At 51.9% G+C, this 24,819-nt stretch overlaps 1 protein-coding gene across 1 annotated transcript in view; it reads right to left on the reverse strand.

Moving 5' to 3' along the window:
• Nucleotides 1-23,655, reverse strand: part of ACSF3 (acyl-CoA synthetase family member 3) — a 40,214-nt gene extending 16,559 nt beyond the window's left edge. Inside the window, exons 1-6 of the mRNA XM_043436486.1 lie at nt 23,513-23,655; nt 16,405-17,101; nt 15,118-15,273; nt 12,461-12,615; nt 11,502-11,647; nt 7,831-7,943 (exon numbers count right to left, since the gene is read on the reverse strand). Coding sequence (XP_043292421.1) covers nt 7,831-7,943; nt 11,502-11,647; nt 12,461-12,615; nt 15,118-15,273; nt 16,405-17,073 — 1,239 coding nt within the window. The 5' untranslated portion in view covers nt 17,074-17,101; nt 23,513-23,655. The remainder of the gene's footprint in view (nt 1-7,830; nt 7,944-11,501; nt 11,648-12,460; nt 12,616-15,117; nt 15,274-16,404; nt 17,102-23,512) is intronic.
• Between the last annotated feature and the right edge of the window lie 1,164 nt (nt 23,656-24,819).

A 24,819-nucleotide genomic window follows, 5' to 3' on the forward strand; every position in this document is an offset into this window, starting at 1 on the left:
CCCTGGGTTGGGAAGATCCCTTGGAGAAGGAAATTCCAGCATTCTTGCCTGGAAAATTCCATGGAAAGAGGAGCCTGGTGGGCTACAGTTCATGGGGTTGCAAGAGTCAGACACGACTTAGCAACTAAACCACCAAAGGTAAAGCAACGTTTAGAGGGAAGTTCATATCATTAAATGCATATATTAGAAAAAAGGGAGTCTCAAATCAATAACCTAAAGTTTTACCTTAAGAAACTAGAAAAATAGAAAAGTAAGCCAAAAGCACGCAGAAGAAAAGAAACAATATAAATTAAAACTGAAATCAATTAAAATTGAAAAGAGAAAAGAAATAAGAGAAAAATCAAGGAATCCTGTAGTGAATTTTTTAAAAAGACATTTTAAAAATGGATAAAATTCTAGCAAGAATAACAAAGAAAAAAATAAATAGAAGAGACAAATTGTCAATATGTGTTGTGAGAAGGATATCACTTTATACTAAGCAGACATTAAAAGGTCAATAAGGGAATACTGTGAAAAACTCCATGCATAAAGTATTCAATATCTCAAAAACCACAATCTACCAAAGCTCACCCCAAATGCAAGAGATGACCTGAATAGTCTATTAGAGAAATTAATTCATAGTTAAACCTTCCAAAAATAAAAAATAAAAAAAAGAAACCACTAGGGCTGACGGTTCAGTAGAAATTCTATAAAATATATAACACCAATTATATGCAATCTTCTCTATAAAATAAAAGAGGGAGCACCTCCCAAGTAATTTTATGATGCCAGTAATTTTATGATGCCAGCATATGTCTTCATATGCAAGACAGAAAAAAGTACAAGAAAACTACAGACTAAAACCCCTCATGAACACAGATGTAAAAATACTCAACAAATGTCAGTAAAGCAAATCCAATACTACATAGAAAGAACGATATACCATAACCAAGTGGGGTGTGTCCTGGAAATGCAAGGCTGATTCATTATTAGAAAAACCATGCAGGGACTTTGCTGGTAGTCCAGTGGTTAAGAATTCACTGTACAATGCAAGGGACAGGGGTTTGATCCCTGGTCAGGGAACTAAGGTCCCACATGTGGGCTACAGTTCACGGGGTCACAGCTAGAGAGCCCGTGCAGCACAGTGAGAGACTGTTGCATGAGGCAACCAAGATTCCCAGTGCCACAACTAAGACCTGATACAGCCAAATAAATAAGTAAATGGTAAAAAAAGAAAAATCATTCAGTGCAATCACCATGTGAGTTAGTCGCTCAGTTGTGTCCGACCCAGTGGACTGCAGCCCACCAGGCTCCTCTGTCCAGGGGATTCTCCAGGCAAGAATACTGGGGTGGGCTGCCATTCCCTTCTTGAGGGGATTTTCCCAACCCAGGGATTAAACTTGGGTTTCCTGCATTGCAGGGAGACTCTTTACTGTCTGAGCCACTAGGGAAGGCCATAATCCATCATATTAGCAGCCAAATAAGGAAGAAGAAATTAATGCAGAAAAGACATTTGAAAATATCCATCCATGAGAAAAAACTCTCAGCATATCAAAAATGGAATGGGCTCTACAAAAAGTCTAGCTACTGTCACACTTACCAGTGAAAGGCCAAATACGTTCCCCATAAGATCAGAAATAGGATAAGGACATTCACTCTCACTACTCCTGTTTGACATCATACGGGAAATCCTAGTCAGGGCAATAAGGCAAGAAAAAGAAATGAGGGATACAGACTGGAAAAGAAGAATTAAAACTGTTCTATTTGCAGAAAACAACTGCTTATGTAGAAAATCTCAAGGCATTAAAAAAAAAGTCCTAAAGCTAAAAAGTAGGAAGTCAAGAAATACCTGGAAAACAAGCAAATTTGGCCTTCGAGTACAGAATGAAGCAGGGCAAAGGCTAATAAGTTTTGCCAAGAGAACACACTGGTCATAGCGAATACCCTCTTCCAACAACACAAGAGAAGACTTCACATGGACATCACCAGATGGGTAACACTGAAATCAGATTGATTATATTCTTTGCAGCCAAAGATGGAGAAGCTCTATACAGTCAGCAAAAACAAGACTGGGAGCTGACTGTGGCTCAGATCATGAACTCCTTATTGTCAAATTCAGACTTAAATTGAAGAAAGTAGGGAAAATCACTAGACCATTCAGGTATGACCTAAATCAAATCCCTTACAATTATACAGTGGAAGTGAGAAATAGATTCAAGGGATTAGATCTGATTGACAGAGTGCCTGAAGAACTATGGATGGAGGTTCATGACGTTGTACAGGAGGCAGTGATCAAGACTATCACCAAGAAAAAGAAATGCAAAAAGGCAAAATGGTTTTCTGAGGAGGCCTTACAAATAGCTGTGAAAAGAAGAGAAGCAAAAGGCAAAGGAGAAAAGAAAAGATAGTCCCACTTGAAAGCAGAGTGCCAAAGAATAGCAAGGAGAGATAAGAAAGTCTTCCTAAGTGATCAATGTAAAGAAATAGAGGAAAACAACAGAATGGGAAAGACTAGAGATCTCTTCAAGAAACTTAGAGATACCAAGGGAACATTTCATGTAAAGATGGGCACAATAAAGGACAGAAATGGTACGGACCTAACAGAAGCAGAAGATATTAAGAAGGGGTGACAAGAATACATAGAACTATACAAAAAAGATCTTCATGACCCAGATAATCACGATGGTATGATCACTCACTTAGAGCCAGACGTCCTGGAATGCAAAGTCAAGTGGGCCTTAGGAAGCATCACTATGAACAAAGCTAGTGGAGGTGATGGAATTCCAGCTGAGTTATTTCAAATCCTAAAAGATGATGCTGTGAAAGTGCTGCACTCAATATGCCAGCAAATTTGGAAAACTCAGCAGTGACCTCAGGACTGGAAAAGGTCATTTTCATTACAATCCCAAAGAAAGGCAATGCCAAAGAATGCTCAAACTACCACACAACTGCACTCATCTCACACACTAGCAAAGTAATGCTCAAAATTCTCCAAGCCAGGCTTCAACAATACATGAGCCATGAACTTCCAGATGTTCTAGCTGGATTTAGAAAAGGCAGAGAAACCAGAGATCAAATTGCCAACATCTGTTGGATCATCAAAAAAGCAAGAGATTTCCAGAAAAACATCTACTTCTGCTTTATTGACTATGCCAAAGACTTTGACTGTGTGGATCACAACAAACTGGAAAATTTTTAAAGAGATGGGAATACCAGACCACCTGACCTGTCTCCTAAGAAAGCTGCATGCAGGTCAAGAAGCAAAAGTTGGAACTGGATATGGAACAACAGACTGGTTCTTAATCAGGAAAGGAGTATGTCAAGGCTGTATATTGTCACCCTGCTTATTTAACTTATGTGCAGAGTACATCATGAGAAATACTGGATTGGATGAAGCACAAGCTGGAATCAAGACTGCAGGGAGAAATATCAATAACCTCAGATATGCAGATGACACCACCCTTAGGGCAGAAAGAGAAGAACTAAAGAGCCGCTTGATGAAAGTGAAAGAGGAGAGTGAAAAAGTTGGCTTAAAACTCAGCATTCAGAAAACTAAGATCATGGCATCTGGTTCTATCACTTCGTGGCAAATAGATGGGGAAACAATGGAAACAGTGACAGACTTTATTTTTTTGGGCTCCCAAATCACTGCAGATGGTGACTGTAGCTATGAAATTAAGATGCTTACTCCTTGGAAGAAAAGCTATGACCAACCTAGACAGCATATTAAAAAGTAGAGACATTACTTTGCCAACAAAGGTCTGTCTAGTCAAAGCTATGGTTTTTCCAGTAGTCATGTATGGATGTGAGAGTTAGACCATAAAGAAAACTGAGCGCTGAAGACTTGATACTTTTGAACTGTGGTGTTGGAGAAGACTCTCGAGAATCCCTTGGACAGCAAGGAGATCCAACCAGTCCAACCTAAGGGAAATCAGTCCTGAATATTCATTGGAAGGACTGATGCTGAAGTTAAAACTCCAATACTTTGGCCACCTGATGCGAAGAATGGACTCACTGGAAAAGACCTTGATGCTAGGAAGATTGAAGGCGGAAGGAGAAGGGGACGACAGAGATGAGATGGTTGGATGGCATCACCGACTCAACGGACATGAGTTTGAGTAAACTCTGGGAGTTGGTGATGGACAGGGAGGCCTGGTGTGCTGCAGTCCACGGGGTCACAAAGAGCCAGACACAACTGAGAGACTGAACTGAACTGAAAGTTAAAAAATGAATTTACCAAGATACAAAGTCAATAGCTTGAATCAATCGTATTTCTATATACTAGTGATAAATAATTAGAAACAAAAACCAAAAAAATCCTGCACTTACAGTCATTGAAAAAGAGGAGGAAAAGGAGTAAGAGATGGAGAAAGGAGGAAATATTCAGGTATGAATCTAACAGAACATGTAGCAGCAGCATGCTGAAGATCTCACTCACACAACCCCTGCCAAAGCAGAACTAAGTAAATGGGGAGGTGTACCACGTTTACAGATTGAAAGACTCCTCAGAGTAGAGATGTTAACTCTCCCCAAACTGATATGTAATTGAATGCATTTTTCACCAAGCTCCCAAAAGGATTTTTTGAAGATATAGGCAAACTCTTTCTAAAATGGTATGGGCAAGCAAAAGAACTAGAACAGCCAAAAAAACTTTGAATAAGAATAAAGTTGCTAGATTAACACTACAATTTTGAGATTTACTATAAAGTCACAGTGGTCAAGACTGTGGAATTGCAGAAGAACAGATCACGTATCAATGGAAGAAAATATATCTGGGGGCTCAGCAGTAAAGAATTTGCCTGCAATGGAGGAGTCATCGGTTCAGTCCCTGGGTGGGGAAGATCTGGCAAAGGAAATGGCAACCCACTCTCCAGTATTCTTGCCTGGGAAATCCCATGGACAGAGGAGCCTGGTAGGCTACCCTTGAGGTGGAAAAGAGTCAGACAGGACTGAGCAACTAAACAACACCACATATATTCAAAAGGTATACACTTCACAAAAAAGAAAGAGTAATCTCAGCAAATAGTGTATGAACAACTGGATTTCCATATGGAAAAAATAAGACCCCTGATGAGCCTACAGGGAGGAAGTTGCCACGTGGTGTCAATGCACAGAGGTGGGGTGGCAGGGTGTGTAGGCAGTGAGCCAAGGACCGGCAGGAGTGGACGCCTGCCTGGGGCCACTGTCAGGAGGGTAAGCCCGCATGTGTGGGGAACGACAGGTGCACTGGGCGCAGGCCAGCGGGCTTTCCTGACTCAGGTATTTTTGCAACTTTCCTGTAAGTTTGAAGTGATTTCCAATTAGATGTTAACAAAACCCCTGAACCACATCAGCAGTAGACCCCCTGACTTCTGAACATTATAGTCACTCCTGTCTGGACTGTGTGGCGTGCGGGCAGTCATCATATAGGAGCTGGAGGGTTTTGCTGCGAGTCCCAGGTCAGGGACACAACCAGTACTTCTCAGCAACGTGTTCAGACCAGGTGAGCACCTGGGAGCCCGCGTCCTCCTCTACGGCCGTCAGCAGTGGGCAGTACCTGCGTCCAGCTACCCCCAGCAAGGCCTGAGCCTGGGTGCTGTGCCTCTGGGCCCCACCCTGGCCGCTATGTCTCGATAAGTGCAGGGAGCCGGGCGGAGGCTCCACGCGGGTTTTGCCCCTGTGCAGAGACTTGCTTTCTTCTCCCTACAGGGGCGGGGTGGTGAGAAGTACCCCGAGTCCCACCCAGCCTCAGAGTGGGGGTGGGCTGCCACCCCTCTTGTGAGCACAAGCATGAGGAAGGGGCGCGTGGCAGAGGGGGCAAAAGACCTGTTGGTGAGCCATCCAGACAGCTCCATTCCCATGGGCCCTTCGACTGAACTGCAAACACTCCGGAGCACGCCGCCTAGAGCTCCAAGTCCCAAGCTTCCTCACCTCTACTCCAGGGTCCTGGAGCCCCCACCCCTGTGGACCACTCGCTTCCTTCTCTGACTGTCAAGACGCTCAGGACCCGGGCTGCCGCTTCAGAACCTCCTATTCTGAGCATGTTTCAGTGAGGAAGGCCCTACAGGCTGGAGAAGGAGCTGCTGGATGGGGCGGGCTGCTAGCCCCACAGGTGCAAAGTCATTAGGCTTGGCTGTGACTGAGAAGGGACCCGCTCCCCAGCCCACCTTCTCTCTGGCAGGTTCCCTGAGACATCCCGCAGAAAGGTGCTCAGGCACCCAGAGGAGGGTGGTGCAGGGGCCCCCACGCCGTCTGTGCTACTGGCGCCTATGGGCCCAGCTACCCACACTGTTCCTCTGCTGGGGAGACCTCCTCCAGTGCGGGGTCCCTGGAATCACACCAACAATGGGGGCGGGCTGAGCGTCTGGAGGGTGGCGGGGAGTGGGAGTAGGCTGCCCGATACTGCAGGGAGGGCTGAAAGTTTGGGGCAGGTGACTTGGGTGCGCGCAGGAGTCCATGAGGAGGGAGAGGAGACCTCAGGGTACAGGCCAAGAGCCAGAAAAGGATCCGGGGATGTGAGTGTGGCTGTTGGCCCTGGACCAGCTGGGCTGATGTTAGAGCCCAGGCAGAGCGTGGTCAGGGAGTGATGACCAGGGCTGGGGACCTCTAGGCCACCCTGAAAGCTGCCCACACACTGTGGATGTGAGCAAGGCTGGTCTAAAGGCCCATTACGCCTGGGAGGAGAGGCCAAGAGGGCACATGCCCAGCAAAAGCAACCCAGATGAGAGGTTCTTGAGTTAAAGGAACATACTTCTTGATTGTGGAGCCCTATACCAAGGTCATCTCCAGAACAACCCAGTCCCATAGCAACCACTGCCATGAGTCCCCAGGACCTAAACCAGCAGCTCCCTGACCTCACATTAGCTAAAAAGACCCACGTTATAGCACCCTAACCAATCATCTAATGCCACCCTTCCAGTAGGAGCTTTGTCTTGAGGCTGTAAAAACTGGCTCCTAGCCCACGAAAGGTGTCAGCTCAGTGTCTCCCATCCTAATAAACTCCATTCTCCTCTCATTCTGCCTTTTTTCTGGAAATTCTTTTCAACCCATGCAAAGACCATGGCATTGCTGTCATTTTTCATAAAATTACAGGAAAAACCACCCACGCTCCCCCCCAGGTGCTTGAGCTCAGACATTCAACAACCATCTCCTGGATGCTGCCATCTCCCATGATGAGATCAAGGTCCACAAGGGCAGGGCTGCCTGGGCCCCTCCAGGCACAGGTGAGGGGTGGGGTGGGAGGGTGCAGGGAGTGACGCCAGAATGTGTGCAGGAAGAAGAAAAACTCTGAAATGAGGAACCACTGCTGCTTTCAGATTTAACACAAGTCCACAGTATAAAGAGCAGATGTAGAAAAAACCATCTCTTAAAAATTCTCCTTCCCACCAATCCCAACTTCTTCTGTGACCCTGATCACTTGTGACCAGCAGGCCTGTGGCTGTGACAGGCCTCACTGAAACGAGACCACAGTCCTTGTTTCCCTTCACCTCTGGATCTTAGAACAACACAGAAAGCAGACAACAGTCGCTTCCCAAGTGGGTACCTCCGCTTCCAGTGAATTTGTCCAAAGGGGTGATGGTTAGGCTGGGGGGCCAGTCACACCGTCAGCTCCGGCTGTCCTAGTCGCGGCCCTCCTGACTCATCTCAATGCGGTTTGAAGGAAGCACCTGGGGTGAAGCCTGGCCTCACTCTGCTCTGCACTGTCCACATGGCAGACAGCGCCCCAAACATCAGTGCCCGTAATCAAGGCCCACCAGTGCCGCTCTGGTCCAGGGGCTGCCCTGCACGGTGGGGACTTCACCTCTGCTGCCAGCCTTCTGGGTGGCTGCGGCCAGCGCGATGCCCAGTTGCCACCAGTGTGAACAGACTCACCTTAGTGTCCTCTTCGTTTCCCTCTGCATGGATAACGTAGGGGCAGCCATCCTTCTGCGGGTTTTCTGACACAATGCGCACCTCGACGCCGGGCAGGGGGGTCCCCACAGAGCCTGCAAGGGGCGGGGAGGCACGAGCAACAGAGGTGGTCAGTAGGATTCTGGAGAGTGCCGGCACGTGGAGGTGCTGGGAGATGCCTGACGTTGAGCGCACACGGGGGTGGGGTGGAGGAGACCCGTGGTCGTCACATGCACAGACAGGGGGATCCCGCCTGGGGTCAGGTGTGCACTGAGGGGCAAAGCACCAGCAGCTGAGAGCACAGCCTTAGGCGGGACTCACAGAGCAGCTGGGGCTCTGAATGCCCCAGAAGGTCTTCAGGTCACCTCGGGGGTCACCCAGCACCCAGAGCTAGATGCAGGGCACGTCTGCCTCACTGGAGCACCTGTCTGGGTAGTCAGGGCCTTGGTGACTGTAATTTGTCACTGGTGAGGGGCAGGAGTGGAATGGGTGCAGGGCGGGGGTGGTGGGCATCCTCACGGCAGGGGTGATGCAGCCAGCATCCTGGCTCACTTATTAGATGCCTGTAGTTTGCTCAGTGTATTCCCCTGCGTAGTTACAATCAACTTTTGAACCTGGAAAAGTGAGGGCAGGTGGTGGCCGCAACGACACTGTAATGAACAGCTGAGGTGGGACAGAGCCTCCAGGGCCAGAGGCCTGGTGTCTGAGCCTTCAATTCAAGGTTTCAGGCCCTTTATTTTAACATTTGTCACAGGATAAAAACTCACTTCATGGCAAATAGATGGGGAAACAGGGGCTGACTTTATTTTTCTGGGCTCCAAAATCACTGCAGATGGTGATTGCAGCCATGAAATTAAAAGACGCTTACTCCTTAGAAGGAAAGTTATGATCAACCTAGACCGCATACTGAAAAACAGAGACATTACTTTGTCAACAAAGGTCCATCTAATCAAGGCTATGGTTTTTCCAGTGGTCATGTATGGATATGAGAGTTGAACTATAAAGAAAGCTGAGCACCGAAGAACTGATGCTTTTGAACTGTGGTGTTGGAGAAGATTCTTGAGAGTCCCTTAGACGGCAAGGAGATCCAACCAGTCCATCCTAAAGGAAATCAGTCCTGAATATTATTCATTGGTAGGACTGATGCTGAAGCTGAAGCTCCAATACTTTGGCCACCTGATGCGAAGAGCTGACTCATTTGAAAAGACCCTGATGCTGGGAAAGATTGAAGGCGGGAGGAGAAGGGGACGACAGAGGATGAGATGGTTGGATGGCATCACCAACTCAATGGACATGGGTTTGGGTGGACTCCAGGAGTTGGTGATGGACAGGGAGGCCTGGCGTGCTGTGGTTCATGGGGTTGCAAAGAGTCGGACACGATTGAGCAACTGAACTGAACTGAAAACCCCCCAGGAAAGCCAGTTGGCAAACTCCACGAGCTGCCCAGTATTCTGGGATCCACACTTCTTGGGAGAGTCTACGACTGGATCTCAGTTTGCTAGATGGTGCCGTCTTGTTCATTTCAGCCTGTCTTTTAAGGTTCTAGGGACCTCCTCCTCTTTTGCTCCCAAAGGTTTTTAAAGCTGAAGCAAAATCTATATATGATGCAGTTATTTAGTATATGGCATAGTACATTCACAACGTTGTGCAAGCAGCACCTCTATCGAGTTCCAGAACTTTCTGTCAGTCCAAAAAGAAACCTGTCCCACACGATGTTGACATGGCCCCTCCCCCATGGCGTGAACATTACCGGCCTGCCCACGGTGCGTGACAGACCCTCCCACGCTGCATGACGCAGCCCCTTCCACACCACGTGACAAAGCCATCCCACGCTGCGTGGGTGTGGCCCCGCCCACAGTGCATGACGCAACCCCTTTCATACTATGGGACGTGACTCCTCCCACACTGCTTGGACACCGCCCCTCCGACAACACGGAACATGTCCTCTCCCACACTGCGTCACACAGACCCGCCCACAGCGTGCGGCGTGACCCCTCCCACACGGCATGACGACCCCTCCCACAGCGCGGGGACACAGCCCCTCCCACACTGCATGGACTTTTGTCCACCAAAGAGCATGCTGGCTGTGGTCAGGGTCACTCCATCCTTCTACTTCCCTTTAGAATGGTTGTTAGCTGTGTCCGGGTGACTTTGTCTTATGGCCCCTCCTGGCTTCTGGGGCAGGAGGCCGCCCTGCACTGGGTCCTGGGCTGCCTGTTCGGCCGGGTCCAGTAAGTGCTGGCAGCCTCCCGTCAGTGTGTGTCCAGGTCACCCCCGGGGCCTCACCCTAGGAGGGCGCTGGCGCAGGTCCCTCTTCCCCGGCCTCTGACTCCACCCCAAGCACGCTCCACACCTTCCTGCAGACGCCCGAGTGGCCCTGTGCTGCTGAATCCTATCCCGGCCCTGGTCCCGGCTCCCAGCCTGAGCTTGCTCTTGGTCTTGACCAGGAGATTCCCTGCCCACCTCTTGGCCCCTCTCTTACCCCAGACCTGGCCGTCTTTGGTGGCAACAGAGCATGAACACCTGCTCAAGCCTCAGGGTCCTCATCTGTCAGGGGGGTATCAGCTCCACTTCAGGGCTGTTCTGTGCACAGTTCACACCTACCTCTTGACCTAGCAGTTGCATTCTGAGGCATCTGCCCACAAGATGTGAGGACATGTTCACACAGCAGCCTGCACACAAACCTTCACAACAGCCTGACTAGTAAACTGTCCAAGACTGGACACAAGCCAGTGTCCGTTGGTGGTGGACAGGTTAGCAAAAGGCAGCCCATGCACACCATAGATGCTGCTCGGCACAGGATGTGTCTCAGACTCGTCCTGCCACATGAGAGTAGACAGACCCCAAAGGCAGGACCAGAGGCTGAGTCTGTGTGACTGTCCAGGAGATGCACAGCGACAGGGAGTGCAACCAGGGACCTGCTCGCTGGCCAGGGAGGAGGTGCTGATCACAAAATGGGGAGACTCTTGAGGTGACTCAGTCATCTACCTGACAGTGATGGTGGACATACTGAGAACTCACAGACCACCCCTCCAAGAAGGGTACCTTTTACTGTCCATGCAAGACAAGTGAATGGACAGACAGAAGTACAGGCACAGAATCACCTTAGATTTATTTCTGAGACTCCTGTGTTTTGGACAAACTGGAGGAGACAGACCACGAGGGCTGGAAAAGAGCCCAGAACAGAACAGAACAGGCTCACATCTCAGGCCTTGGATTCTGCCCTCAGGTTTCCTCTCAGGGATCTGAGACCCGAAGGCTGTTTGTGTGGAATGCCCTAGAGAAGGAGGAACAGGAAGACCAAAGGGCAGGAGGCCTCCCAGAGCAGCAGGCCATCCAGAGGCACATAGGTCACCAAGCACAGGTGGGGGCCTTGCTCCATTGCCCCCCACACCCGCCTTCTCCTCTGTTGCCATTGCCCTTGTGTGGCTCAGGGCACCTGGATGGGAGGCTCTGGGCCACAGGTGACCTGGTCTGGAGGAAGCAGCACCCAGCCCGGGTGTGCCCTACCAAGCACATAGCTTCTGGGTCACCTGGAATCCAGGGTCACCTGGGGAGGCTCCCCTAACCCAGCAGGGCAGCACTGCCTGTAGACTGGTCCACCCGAGGACCCAGAGCAGAGGGAGGACACAGCTGGCGGGCACTGCTCATACCTGGCAGGCGAGCTGCGGTCAGGGGGTTGGACAGGGCCATGCCAATCTCCGTCATCCCGTACCTCTCCAGCAGTGTGTGGCCGGTGATGCCTTTCCACTTCTCCAGCACCGGCAGGGGCAGTGCAGCAGAGCCCGAGACCATCAACCTGCCCAGCACAACCACAGGCACCTCAGTCTCTCACGAGCACACGGCTGCTTCAGCACAGTGCACACCATTCTTGTCCTGGGGGCCCCAGAGCAGTGCCTCGTAGGAGGGTGGCATCCTCACAGAGGGCTCCAGTTCCACCAAGCATCTTACAGAAAAGGAGCAGAGAGCGGTTAAACGGAAGCAGAAGGGCCAGATCAGGTATTCATCTCGGGCAGTCGGGAACTCTCTCCAGGAAACCCTTCGTGAGCTCCTCATAAGGACCAGGAATCAGATGCACAGAGGGTGCAAAGTTCATGGCTGTCTGGGCTCTTGGTGCACATGTCATCAGGTCTGTAAAGACCTGCCAAACTAGTCACTTCCATGCACTTTCAAGTGAACTGCCCAACTACAAACGGAGGGGAGCCGTGGTCTGCAGACTTGTGGGAACATGGAGACCAAACACGCCACCGATGGGGCCAAAGAGCCAGCATGTCTTTTAGGAAGGGGGTCTGAGTGGGGGTTGGGGGGCTGCTGAGAGCCTGCAGATGTGGGCTCAGGACATTTACCCTCATCCTTCAGACTCCACTGGAAGACGGGTGGGTAGACAGAGACAGACAGACAGAGGGACCCAGAGACAGAACAGAGACATGGATGCAGAACCCAGGCAGCTGTGCTGAGAACACAGGTGTGTAGAGAGAGATGTAGAGACACATTTTAAAGTAAACAGAACACAGTGCTTCCTAAAACTTAGTAGAACTGACTCACTAAATGTAAGCTACATTTGCGAATCTTTAGAACTTTCCAGATGGGAAGGTGGACTATGTTCACCAACCTGATTTTTTCTTCACAAACTGCACGCACGAAATCCTGGACGTGAGGCTGGGTAAAATGCTTGTCATAATAATCCATCAACTTGCTGTAGATGGTAGGCACTGCCATAAATACATTAATCTGGGGAGCTTCAGAACTTAAGAACTTCTCCCAAACCTAAAAAGAGAAGAGGACACAGACAGCAAAGAGACTAGAAGACACACCTGCACAGACAGGTGTGTGGGCCTTCAGCTCCAGGAATAGTGCTCTCAGCAGAGGACCCCCTTTTCTCAAGTGTCAGAGGGTCTCACTTTCACAGGGTGACAGAAGCTCCTGGCCCTCGTGGAGTCACTGTGCAGGGGACCCTGGCATCTGGTCTGAGGAGGAAGGGGATCAGGGGGTGGGGATGGGTCCTGGCTCAGGGACTGGCCTCAGATCCGCCATCAGGGGAGAGGTGGCACCTCAGACTTTTCCAGCCATGCAGACGAGCATGGATGCAGCTGGGCAAAGGGCCATGCAGCCCGGAGCGCAGCACAGACCACGCACAACGGGGGCAGAGAGTGGGGCTGTTGTATCCGAAGAAGTCACATGAATTTTGTATTTTATTCTCTTTAACAGATGTTTCTTGTTTTAATATAGAGATGCTTCAAGTTTTTCAGCTCACGCTGACAAAGTGCTCATGTGTGCTCACCCTCATCTCCATGGAGCCACTGCACCATGTGGTCAGGGCGGGACAGGGGTTCAGCACACCTCACACAGATAGCCTCCCCCAGAGGCAGCCCCAGCCCCAGTTCCTAATCAGACGCTAGTAACTAGTTCCTCACCTGAGCTACTCCACAGGAAAGGCGTGCCTCTGTAGAAAGAAAACTATTGTTCTTTTACAGACAACCCCGCCCCATTATAAAGCCTGTATGAAAAGAAGAAAAGTCAATAGGAGCAGACCCTCAGAATACACATGTTGAAATTATGGCAAGGAGTATAAATTAATAGATAGGTTAAGAAATTTGAGAAGATAAGTGAATTGGGGGATGATCAAGGACTTCATCAGAGAAGTAGAAATACAAGAGAACCATTATAAGCTGGAAAGTACATTATGTGAACCTAGGAATTCACTGCAAACACTTAACAGACTAGACGCAGCGGAGAAAAGACAGAAGTCAGGCACAAGTCAATGGAGATGGTCTCAACAGAAATACACACAGGAGAGAAGAGGAGAAAGAAGAGTGTCACCGTGTGTAGGACGAGATGACACAACATGACACGTCAGGAGAGACAGAGTGCTCGGTCAGTAGAGATGCATCCACGTCCATGGGTGGGAAGACCCAGTGTTGCTAAGACAGCAGTTCTCCCCAAACCCCAGCATGCTCTGTTTTGCAGAAATCAACAGGCTGACCCTACAATTAACGGGAAAAGGTAGAGGACTCGGAGGAATCAAAACAAATGGGAAAAGGAGGGAGGAAAGTGGAGAATGCCCCCAAACTGACTCTAGAGCGCTACATTCAACAGCATGTGATGCTGGTGTAAGGTCAGATACACAGACCATTGGAGCAGACGAGATTCCAGAAACAATCAATACAATGATGGCCAATTGATCTGTGACAGGGGCACCATATCACTCCAGTAGGACAATCTTTCCAACTAACAGTGCAGAGACAACTGAATATCCACATCCAAAAAGAGGACTTCTAGACCCATTTCTCACCATACCTAAGAAGTAATCCAAAGTGGGTCAGAGACTTAAATGTATCAGTTAAAACCATAAAACTTCAAGGAAAAACCATAGGAGAAAATCTTCATGACTTTTGGTTAGGTGAAGATTTCTTAGGTATGGCAGCAAAAACATGATCTAAGAAATGAAAAAAGCTGATGAAATGGATTTCATAAAAAAAATTAAAAGCATGTGTGCTTCAAAAGATGTCATTAAGAAAATGAGAAGACAAGCCAAAATGGGTGAAAATACCTGCAAACCATCTATGTGATGAGGGACCAGCATCCAGAATAAACAAACTTAAGAAGTCAAACAACCTGACTTTAAAATGGGCAAAACATCTGAATAGACAGTTCACCAAAGAAGATACACAGATGCAAATAAGGCCATGAAAAAATGCTATCCTCAGTCATCAGGGAAACACAAACTTAAACCACAGTGAGATAATGAATGCTGGTGAGATGTGGCGTCCTTGTGCATTTGTTGGTGAGAACGTGAACACAACCGCCACTCTGGGAAACAGTTTGGCATCACACCTCTCGAAGAAGAAGGGACAGTGAAACACACTAGACAACACCACAGGGACACGCTCCACCAGACCAGACGCTGGGTGGGTCCGATGCAATCACAGGGTTCTTATGAGAGGGGGGCAGCGGAGGTCTGACCACAGAAGGGAGGCGGCCATGAGGACACGGAAGCAGAGGCTGGAGTGATGCAGGTGCCTCCACAATCTGAGAGAGGCAGGAGCAGATCCTGCTGGGGCCTCCAGAAAGAATCAGGCCCGTGACACCTGGACCCCAGCTCCGTGAGACCCTTCTGGACTTGGACTTCCAGAACTGACAGAATAACTTGTGCTGCCTAAAGCCCCAACTCGGGATCCCTGGCTCCAGCCGCAGCAGGAAACTCCCTGCTGGGTGCCTGCGCCCCCTGTGGGCCCGGCCGGCAATGCTAAGAGCTTGTCCCCAACTTACCAGCTGAGCACTGAACTCGGGCAGCATCACACAGGTGGCCCCTACCCAGAGTGGGCACAGCAGCTTGTTGACCACACCGTGGACGTGGTGCAGTGGGAGGATGTGGAGGATCACGTCGTCCCTTGTCCAGGCCCACTTGTGGACCAGCCCCGTCACCTGCAGGACGACAGCACAGCCTCAGGGCAGGAGGGCTGGCCTCCCTGGCCAAGGTGGGGAGAGGGGGGAGGGTGGCAGGAAGAGGGGGAAGGGCGGGCGGGAGACCCGTTGGCCGGTCCTTGGGGCATCCCGGGGAGCTGATAACGAAATGACCTCGGGTCTGACCCAGGGCTGTCTGTCTAGCCACCAACCCTTCTGTTGGAGAACAGGGCTGCATGCAGTCAGGGGCTTCAGCCAGTTTAAAAGGACCTTAGATTTGGGGTCCTAAGGCCTCTGCAGACTCTGGGCAGCTCTCCCCCAAGGCGGTCAGAGAATCTACAGGTGCTACCTGTAGATTCAAGCCCAGGCTTGAATCCAGCTTCCAGTCTGAGCCTACTGATTCCAGCACCTCTTTCTCCCCAGCTCCACCAAAAACTCCCGAGTCACTGCCGAGCTCATCCTTGTACGTGTCGTGGTGACTGCCACCCCCCCGAAATACTGGCCCAGAGATGGCCTCTCCTGGGAGACAGAGACAGTCTGTAATCTCGCTTGGCCTGCAGCCAGCCCGACTCAGTTCACGCTGACTTAGCTGGACTGAATTAGCCAGACCTCTGGTCTCACTCTGGTGGGTCTGAACTTCTATTTCCTGCTCCTGCTGTACATGCACATACATTTCGGAAGCAAGAAGAGTATAAACTACAGATGAATAAAGCAGCTGCAGAGCTTTACAAAGACAGTAACTGAGTATGCAGAGTAATACCTGAGCCGTGGCACGCACCTCCTGCTCTCTTGCTTCCCAAAGAAGCCGCGCTTCAAGATGCTGAGGGCACCGTCCTGGTACTCACTTGCAGCTGGTTTCTTTGAAAACCTCCCCCCATGTACAGTGACCCATCCTGAGCTGGAGAAGCCCGGGGGGCCCATAACCCTGGCACCTGGGCACAGCGCCTCTACATGGCCAGTGGGGCTGGTGGTCCCACGGCCCTGGCCCTACATCTCTGGGTGCTTCTAGCAGGGTGGGGGTGATGGTGAGAGCTGTCATGGGCCTGTGAAGAGAAGGCCACCAGGAAGGCACTTGTCTGGCCATGGCTGTTGCAGGCACTGACCACAGGGACACAGCTCACCCCTCTGGAAGGTGGCAGCCCAGTCACTCACCACGGCCCTGATGTTGTCATGGGTGCTCAGGACGCCCTTGGGCCTCCCTGTGGTCCCGCTGGTGTAGATGATCATGGCGCCCCGGTCTCTCCAGTCCCGCTCTGGCACCCAGCCCTCTTCGGGGTCCTCGGCCACCCCCTGGTAGACTGTGGGTGGGAGAGGTAGGAGCGGGACTCCCAGCTTCTGGGCCACTGGGCTTAGGAGTTCCACATGCTCCGGGCCGGCAAGGACCACGGAGCTGCGCGAGTCCTGGATGAAGTACTCCAGCTGGGCCCGGGGGTGCTTCCTGTAGAGGGGGACGGCCACGCCGCCGCTCATCCACGCGGCCCACTGCGCCACCACGAAGGAGACGTCGTTGGAGCACAGGAGGGAGACCCGCTCCTCCCGGAGGTCCCCGTCGGCACACGCGCGGAGCTGGCAGATCTCCCGGGACAGGCGGAGGCTGCGCGAGTAGAGATCCTTGTACGTGTGGCGGCCATGCTGGTCGACAAGGGCGAGCCTGTCCCCGAAGGCCGGGGCGCGGCTGAAGACCGGGGCACCGCAGTCCGCGCGTGCGGCCGGGGCTGTGTGCAGGTGGCCACTCGCTCCATGTGTCCAGGGGGCCAGCCGGCGGGAAGCCACGGCCCAGGCCAGGTGCCGGAGGGCCATCCCCACGTGTGGCGACGGCATCGCGGCAGCAGATGCCAGCTGGCGGTACCTGGGTGGGAAAAGAGTGCGCTGAGGTCACAGCCTGTCCTGGCCTGACTCCCACGGAGGCCAGGAGAGGCAGCCTCACCTCCAGTCGGGGGTTGTCCCAAGACAGGAAACACTAATGCCCTCTCGATGCATGCCTTTGGAACTTAAATGGCTTTTTGTTTAATCTCATTATGTTAAGGATTTTAAAAAACATACAAGATTCTAAAACAATGAACTAAATTAGGTAAGTCAAGGACAAACAGAACTCAACTACTTACGTCCTTCCATGACATGAACATGGAGACTGGGGATGCACAGGAGGGCTGACTGTGAGGTTACCTGGATTTCTAGCTGTGTGGGATCGGTGCCTTAACTCCCACCCCAGCCCCCCAAACTGTGCTCCCTCGCCCTCAGCAGGGGCCTGGAGGCTCCAGCGAGCTGGATATAGACACAGGGCTCGCTTCTGCTCCGGACACTCGCCCCACTGTGGTCACCCAGGAACTTGTCTAAAGCAAAGCAGACCCTCAGAGGCGGCATGCTCACAGCCTGCGTGTCTGTTCTTTAAGTGAGAAGAGATCTCCCTCCTTCTCCCCCACAACTTGATGACAAAACAACGACAAACACAGCCAGAAGGAGGGCCATGACCCGCCACACGCACCTGGAATTCTTCAGACTGCCTGAGAGGAGGAAGCCTGAGGAAGGGCCAGTCCGACTCTATGCCCTGCTCTAGGATCCCACCCACCCTGGGTGGCCAGGGACCTGGGCACACCCTCTCCACGCCTCCCCCCAACTGGGGCAGTCAGGAACCGCCTGCCACTCAGTACCACTGAAGATGGTTCCCACCCAGCACCAGGGCGTCCTGCGAGGTCCATAGAACACTGCCTGCCCTGTCCCAAGGCCCACTTCTGCTCCACCTCGGTGCTCTTGGCCAGAGCAGTGTCCCTGACCAGGAGATGATGGGCGGACTAGCTTTCTGAGTTGTTCCTAAAGGACTTTTTAAAATATTTATTTAATTGGCTGCAGTGGGTGTTAGTTGCAGCATGTAGGATCTAGTTCCCTGATCAGGGATTGAACCCAGGCTTCCTGCACTGGGAGCGGACTCTTAGCCCTGCACCACAAGGGAAGTCCTCCTAGAGGATTTTTAGTAAGTGTTATTTGACAGTGATACTACACTTAATATTATCATGATGTGTTTTCATCTTCAACTGCCTTATTCAGTAAACAGGGCAACATCTGTTAACCCTATCTCACCCAGGAGAAAATTCCAAGTCAGGCTGCTCCTAAATCAGAGCCCAGAGTCCAGCCAGAGCCTTTCACCCCCAGCCATTGTCCCCCACCAGCCACCATGCCAGACCTCACATCCGCCTCGCCCATGAGAGCACAAGGAAATGGCCTGATCCTGGCTGCGCTGTGGGGGAAGCATCTCTCTATGTTCAAGGGGCAGAGGACAGGCACAGGGACCCCAGAGGGCTCTTCTGAATGTCAGGGGCTAAAATGAGCAGGTGGCCCCTCACCCATGGCTCGGTGGCTTGCCCCCCACCCCAGCCCCCCCACCCTGCCCTGGATTCAGGCATCCTGTTCCTGACAAGCCTCCCTTTGTCACTAACTTGCTCCAGGGGAAAGAGAATGTGTTGTGTCTGTTATCATGTACCAAACAGTTTTGCCCTCTGTTTTTCATTAAAAAAAAGATTACACACAGTACTGTATAATCACCTAACAAAACAAACACAGCCCCCAGCAGTGAAGGCCTGTCCTGAGCCTCTCCTCGTGAAGGCTGCCGGCCACCTGCTCCCCGCAGCAGGGGCTCCTGACACAAGGTCTGCCAGCCTCCAGGCCCAGCAGGCAGAAGCTGGAACAGGGGAGACGCCTGCCTGGCCCAGCAGCTGCTCCGGAAGGCTCCAGGCCTCCACCATCACAGACCCTCCAGGGCACGTGGCCCACACCCCTTTCAGAGGCAGTGACCAAAAGCTGGAGTGTCTTATGGCTTACCCTCTATGCAGGGTTCAGAGGTGGGCTCGTAGCCGTTCACACCTCTGGATTTCTGTTACCATAAAGAAACCTGACAAGTTCTAAGAAAACAGTTCAGCTGGACCAGAGAAAACAAGAGATGTGATGAACATGTGGGACGTGACAGTTTCAGAGAGAAAGTGAGCCACTGAAAAGCAAACCAGGGGTTCAGTGCTTCCCGTTCTCACTTCTAGCAAATCCTTCTCTATTTGCTTTAAGGGCAGAGAAACAAAAACAAAGGGAAACCGTAAACAGAAAACCTACTGCCTGTTTCTGGGTTACGGCCCGAGGCCTGACTTTTGCTGGTGACAAGGCAAGAGAGATGTTCAGGGATGCCTGCTGAGGTGGCAGCATTTTCTGGGGTGCCGAGGAGCAGACAGATGGACGGCCAGGAGTGGCTGCTGCTCCCACCCATCTACCCACCAGGCCTCACAGGGCGTCACGGGCAGTGTCACACTGCTGCCAGCGAGACCACTGGAGCGGCCTTCCTCTAACACAAGGGGCCAAGGAGGGGTGAGCCATCTGCCTGCTCCCTCTGGGGAATCAGGGGCTGCACCACCCCAGCGAAAAGCTGGGGTTCTAGGACTTGAACTGGAAAAAACAGGGCTGAACCCCACTTTCCCTGCCCACCTCCCTACCCCCCTCCCTGGCCAGGGCAGGAGGGCTAGCTGACTTCTGACTGCACATGGGGCAGGCGGGAACGGATGCAGTGAGCCAGCAGTCAGAGTAGTGCCTCCAAGGAAGACAGAGAGGGGAAGCCACCTGCCCAGGGCCACAGAGGAGCAGGAAAAGCAGCTCCCAGACCCAGGCCCGGCTGGCCCACAGGCCCTGACCACTCTGTGACACCATGAGTGGTGAGAAAGGCCTTGGGCAAGGAAGGTCAAGACCATGCTGTGAGTTGCCCCAAGAGACACCACACATTAACTGGCCAGTGCCCCCAGCCTAGTGAGGCTTGGGGCCTCGGCTCAGCCATCTGAGTGGACATTCAGTAGTCCCTTTAAGATGAAACATGAAAATAGGAAATGCAAGCCCTCTGTTCCTACGGCTGTTTTTCAAATGCGTCCTAAGGAAATAATCAGCGATGTACGTGAAGGTTCACCATGGGTCTTCACTGCAGCATTATTTCTGATACTGAAAAACCGGGGCTGACCTGGGTGATCCGGAAGATCTGAAGGAAGCAGGGCGCACACACGTGTGTGGGGCTGGGCCACAGCCTGACCGCACAAGCCCCCTCAGCGAGGCCCAGGGGAGGGACATTCCACCCAGGGACAGGAAGGTGAGCCTCCAGGTGGCAGGTGGCTTTTGTTTTCTTCTTCGTGCTTCTCCACTCTCTGCAGTTTTTATGCAATGAGCATGTATGACTTTTGTGATCAGATTTTAAAAGTCTAGCTGTTGTTCAGTCTCTCAGTCATGTCCGACTCTTTGCGACCCCATGAACTCCAACACTCCAGGCTTCTCTGTCCTTCACCATCTCCGGGAGCTTGCTCAAACTCATATCCATCAAGTTGGTGATGTCATCCAACCATCTTGTCCTCTGTCATCCCCTTCTCCTCCTGCCTTCGATCTTCCCCAGCATCAGGGGCTTCGGCTCTTCCCATCAGGTGGCCAAAGTATTGGAGCTTCAGCTTCAGCATCAGTCCTTTCAATGAATATTCAGGACTGATTTCCTTTAGGATGGACTGGTTGGATCTCCTTGCTGTCCAAGGGACTCGCAAGAGTCTTCTCCAACACCACAGTTCAAAAGCATCAATTCTTTAGCGCTCAGCCTTCTTTATGGTCCAACTCTCACATTCATACGTGACTACTGGAAAAACCATAGCTTTGACTATATGCACCTTTGGTGGCAAAGTAATGTCTCTGCTTTTTAATACACTGTCTAGGTTTGTCATAGCTTTTCTTCCAAGGAACAAGCATCTTTTAATTTCATGGCTGCAGTCACCATCTGCAGTGATTTTGGAGCCCAAGAAAATAAAAGTTTAGTAAATGATGCTTATATTTTAAAATGGAGATATTTCAACCCCAGCACAAACATTTTGATACAGAAAAGAAACAAGAAAATATTAAAATTATGTGTTCTGGATGGTGTTTCTACAGGGTGTTTGTAATCATCAGTTAACTCATTAATTTCTCAAAATGACAGAAGCAAGTAAAAATGAGACAACGGCCTTCTTCTCTTAATTAAAGCTAGCAGTTCACAAAAGTCTCACGTGGAGAATGAAGAATTCAGTTATCAAGTTGGTTGGAAGGCCTGCTACACTGGCGCTCAGAGCACCGCCAGGCTGGTATCCAACAGCAGTGACCTGACCCCAGAGCCCCAGAGCTGGGAGGTGGCGAGATCGGCTAGCTCCACGTGGAGATGGGTGTTCCATGGCACAGTGGGGCTGGGCTATCATATCAGCCTGCAGGGAAGAAAGCTGGGGGGATGTTTAGCTGTGCTCACCCAGGGGTTTCTGTGAAGCAGAGGCTGAGAAGGGCCCCTCCTGCTCACCCTTGAGCCTCACAACAACAGTGATTTTCAACTGGGTAAATATGGCCCAAGTGGCTTCCAGAGAGGCTGCACTAACTTATTCTCCGGCCAAATGTGTGGGAACAGGGGTCACCCCTTCAGAACAGCTTTCATGTGCTCCTGAAGCCACTCATCTTTCAGTCGTTCAATAGAGCTAAAACCTCCAAGGTCATAGTGGTGGCTTAGTTGCTAAGTCGTGTCCTACTCTTGTGACTCCACGGACTGTAGCCTGCCAGGCTCTTCTGTCCACGGTCACAGACATGTCCAAGGTCATGGGAGCAGCAAAAAGCATCAGGTCAGGGCAGAGGACAGTGTCAGCTGCCTCAGGAAGAGCCCTGCCTCCTAACCACAGGTGCGCTTGGTCACCGGCCGCCCTCACCCACCATGGTACAGACTGGAGTGATGCTGCCACCAAGTAAGTGCAACATGGCCATGAATCTTCCCTGTCTCAGTCAGCCAACATCATGAGACCACTGTCACAGTGTGCAACAGGAAAGGATCCCAGCCAAGAGCACGGAAACCTGAGTTGTGGTGAGCCAGATGCCTGCTCCTAGGAAGGCCACCCTGCGTTCAGGTTCCGCCAGGTGGCTGGAGCCCAGCAGAGACCCGGCAGAGGCCACTCGGTGCTCTGACCATCAGGTTCTCGGGTCAGAGCACTGAGGCGCACGGCCCTCTCAGGACACAAGCCTGACACCTGGAAGATGGTAACATCTGTCGTGTCCTAACCAGGGTGCTGGTTGACAGCACAGATTTTAGTCAAAACAGACCCAGACTGAAACATTCACTGGTTCTTCTGAGTTTTCCTCACCTGTCTGAGCCTTCAGTTCCTGTGAGAACTGACGGAGGGGGGAGGCAAGTGGACCAGCCATGCTCAGCACCTTGCTCACCACGGAGCCGTGTGACAAAAATTACTCGATAAGAATGATACTTGCATTCAAATGAAGGCGGCTGGTTTCGAAATGAATAAAATGGCACCTGATGGGTCAGCACCACCTTCCCCCCACCCTCCTGCCCGCTGTCTTGAGGCCTGGGTGGAGGTGTGGGGCAGGAGAGGGGATCACACTCTCCCTCTGGGGTGGAACACTTGTTTCAGCACGCCACCTGCGGTTTGGGAGCTGTTTTCAAAGTTACATTTTTAAGTAACAGACATTCACACTGTATTAAAAAAAAAAAAACAACAACAAAAAGGAAGAAAACAAATGCTTAAATCCATATCCATATTTGGGCATAAAATACCATTTTAAAGGTGCCAGCTGGAAGGAAGAAGCTTATGACCCCTGGCCCGTGGTTTAATCTGTCTGCCTTGAAGAGTGGATCTTTTGCGCGTAGCTGGGGCCCAGCAGGGGCTGAGAGGAAAGGTCGCTAGACCTGCTGGTCTGTCACGTTTCACATCAGAACCGCCAGGGGCCCTCGGAAGCCCATTGTGGACCTGTGTGCTCCTGGGCTCAGCACCGATGCCCCCTACCCCCAAATGTCCCTGCCTAGGCCTCCAAACATCGCCCCTCCCCAGGCTGGAAAGCTACAGACTTCCCAAACACGTGATTCCTCTTCCCGCTTCTACGTTGTCATCCTTCCCCTTTTCGGTAAACTCCTAATCATCCTTCAGAGTCCCCCTCACTACCACCTCCTCTTTAGTGTAAAAGACTGTGTGGGGGTGCTTTGACGAGAATTCCAGCGGCCAACGAGGAAGGAAATGGATTTGCTTCCGTCACAACAGATCAAGTTCCCCTCCAACGCTGGTTGAACTTGAACTTGACTCCCTCCCACACCATTAGGGGCCTGGACGTCGCCTCAGCACCCAGAAAGCCAGGCAGGGTCCCCACGTGACGCGGCCCTTGCGTGGGAGGGGGCGGGGCGGGACGGGACGCGGTGGGCGGGGTGAGGGGGGTGAAGGGTGAGGGGTGAGGGGGCGGGCTCTACCTCCGCAGGCCGGGATCGCGCGCCTCCTCCTAGCCGGGTCAACACCGGAACAGGAACCGCAGTACCCGCGCACAGCGCGTCCTGCACCCAGCCGCGTTCCCCTAGTGCGACGCGGCGCGGCGCCGAGGGTTCCGGGCGCGAACGTTCCCCTGAGGGGGTCGGCGCCGCTCCTGGCCCCAAAGCGGGCTGGGAATCAGGCGCCGCAGGTATGCTAACTCCCTGTGGGGCGGAGCTGGGCACGAAGTCCACTTGACCGAAACGTGAGACTTCTCCTAAGTAACAAATCAATAAAGACGCACTCTGTGGGGCCGCAGACACAAGGTTAGAGCCAGCGCGCTTCCCTCCCTCCTCCCGCGGCGCCGCGGGCCGGGGCGGGCCGATCCAGGGCTGGACCGCTGCACCTTCGGGGTCGTGAACCCCCGGGGGGCTGAAGACGCGGATCCTGAGGGAAGAGAGATTGGGAATCTCCCAGGAGCAGCAGAACGACTGCGATGGAGAGGGAAGACGACAAGATCCCCGGGCCTCCGAGCAGTCCAGTAAGAAAAGTGTAATAGTTTCAGGAAGGGACCGCAGACAAGACAAAGGAGGAATCACCGAAGAAATTCAAGAAAATCAGCAGAACCTCCTGGTGGGAGTGAGTGGCAGTAGACCCAGAGATCTTGGGCGAACAACGGGGCTGTTTCCGAGCCTGGGGTTGGGGACGATCCTAACCGCCCACTTGACCTGATAGCTACGTGGACGTGGCCCCACCAGAACTTGGGATCTTCCTTGCTATGATCTGAATGTCTGTGCCCCGGACAAATTCTTGTGTTGAAGCCTGGACCCCTCAATGTGATGGTGTCAGGAGGTGGGGGAGCTTCAGGGAAGTGATTAGGTCCTTAGGGCAGGGGTTCCATGAATGGGATCAGTGTTCCTAGAAAAGAGACCCCACAGGGCTCCCTCACCCCCTTCTCCAGGTGAGGGTACAGTGAAAGGACCCGTTCCATGAACCTGGAAGGGGCTCTCACCAGACACAGAGTCTGCTGGCACCTTGAACTTGGACTTCGAGCATCCATAACTGGAAGAACTACCCGCCCTTCCCCGCCCCATCCCCTAGCCTGGGCATCTGTTACAACAGTGTGGATGGACTAGAACTTGCCCCTGACTGAGGATGTTAATCAATGCTCCTGTTTCATCCATCATTCTTGGGGTCAGGCACACTCCTCTCCTCTCCTTCCTTCCCGCCTCACATGCAGTCCTGCTGGTTTCTCCTTCACCATCTTTCAGAGTCCAGCCACTTCCCACCACCACCACTGCAACCACAGAGG

Source organism: Cervus canadensis, chromosome 18, assembly GCF_019320065.1.
Source record: "Cervus canadensis isolate Bull #8, Minnesota chromosome 18, ASM1932006v1, whole genome shotgun sequence".
Lineage (NCBI taxonomy): Eukaryota > Metazoa > Chordata > Mammalia > Artiodactyla > Cervidae > Cervus > Cervus canadensis.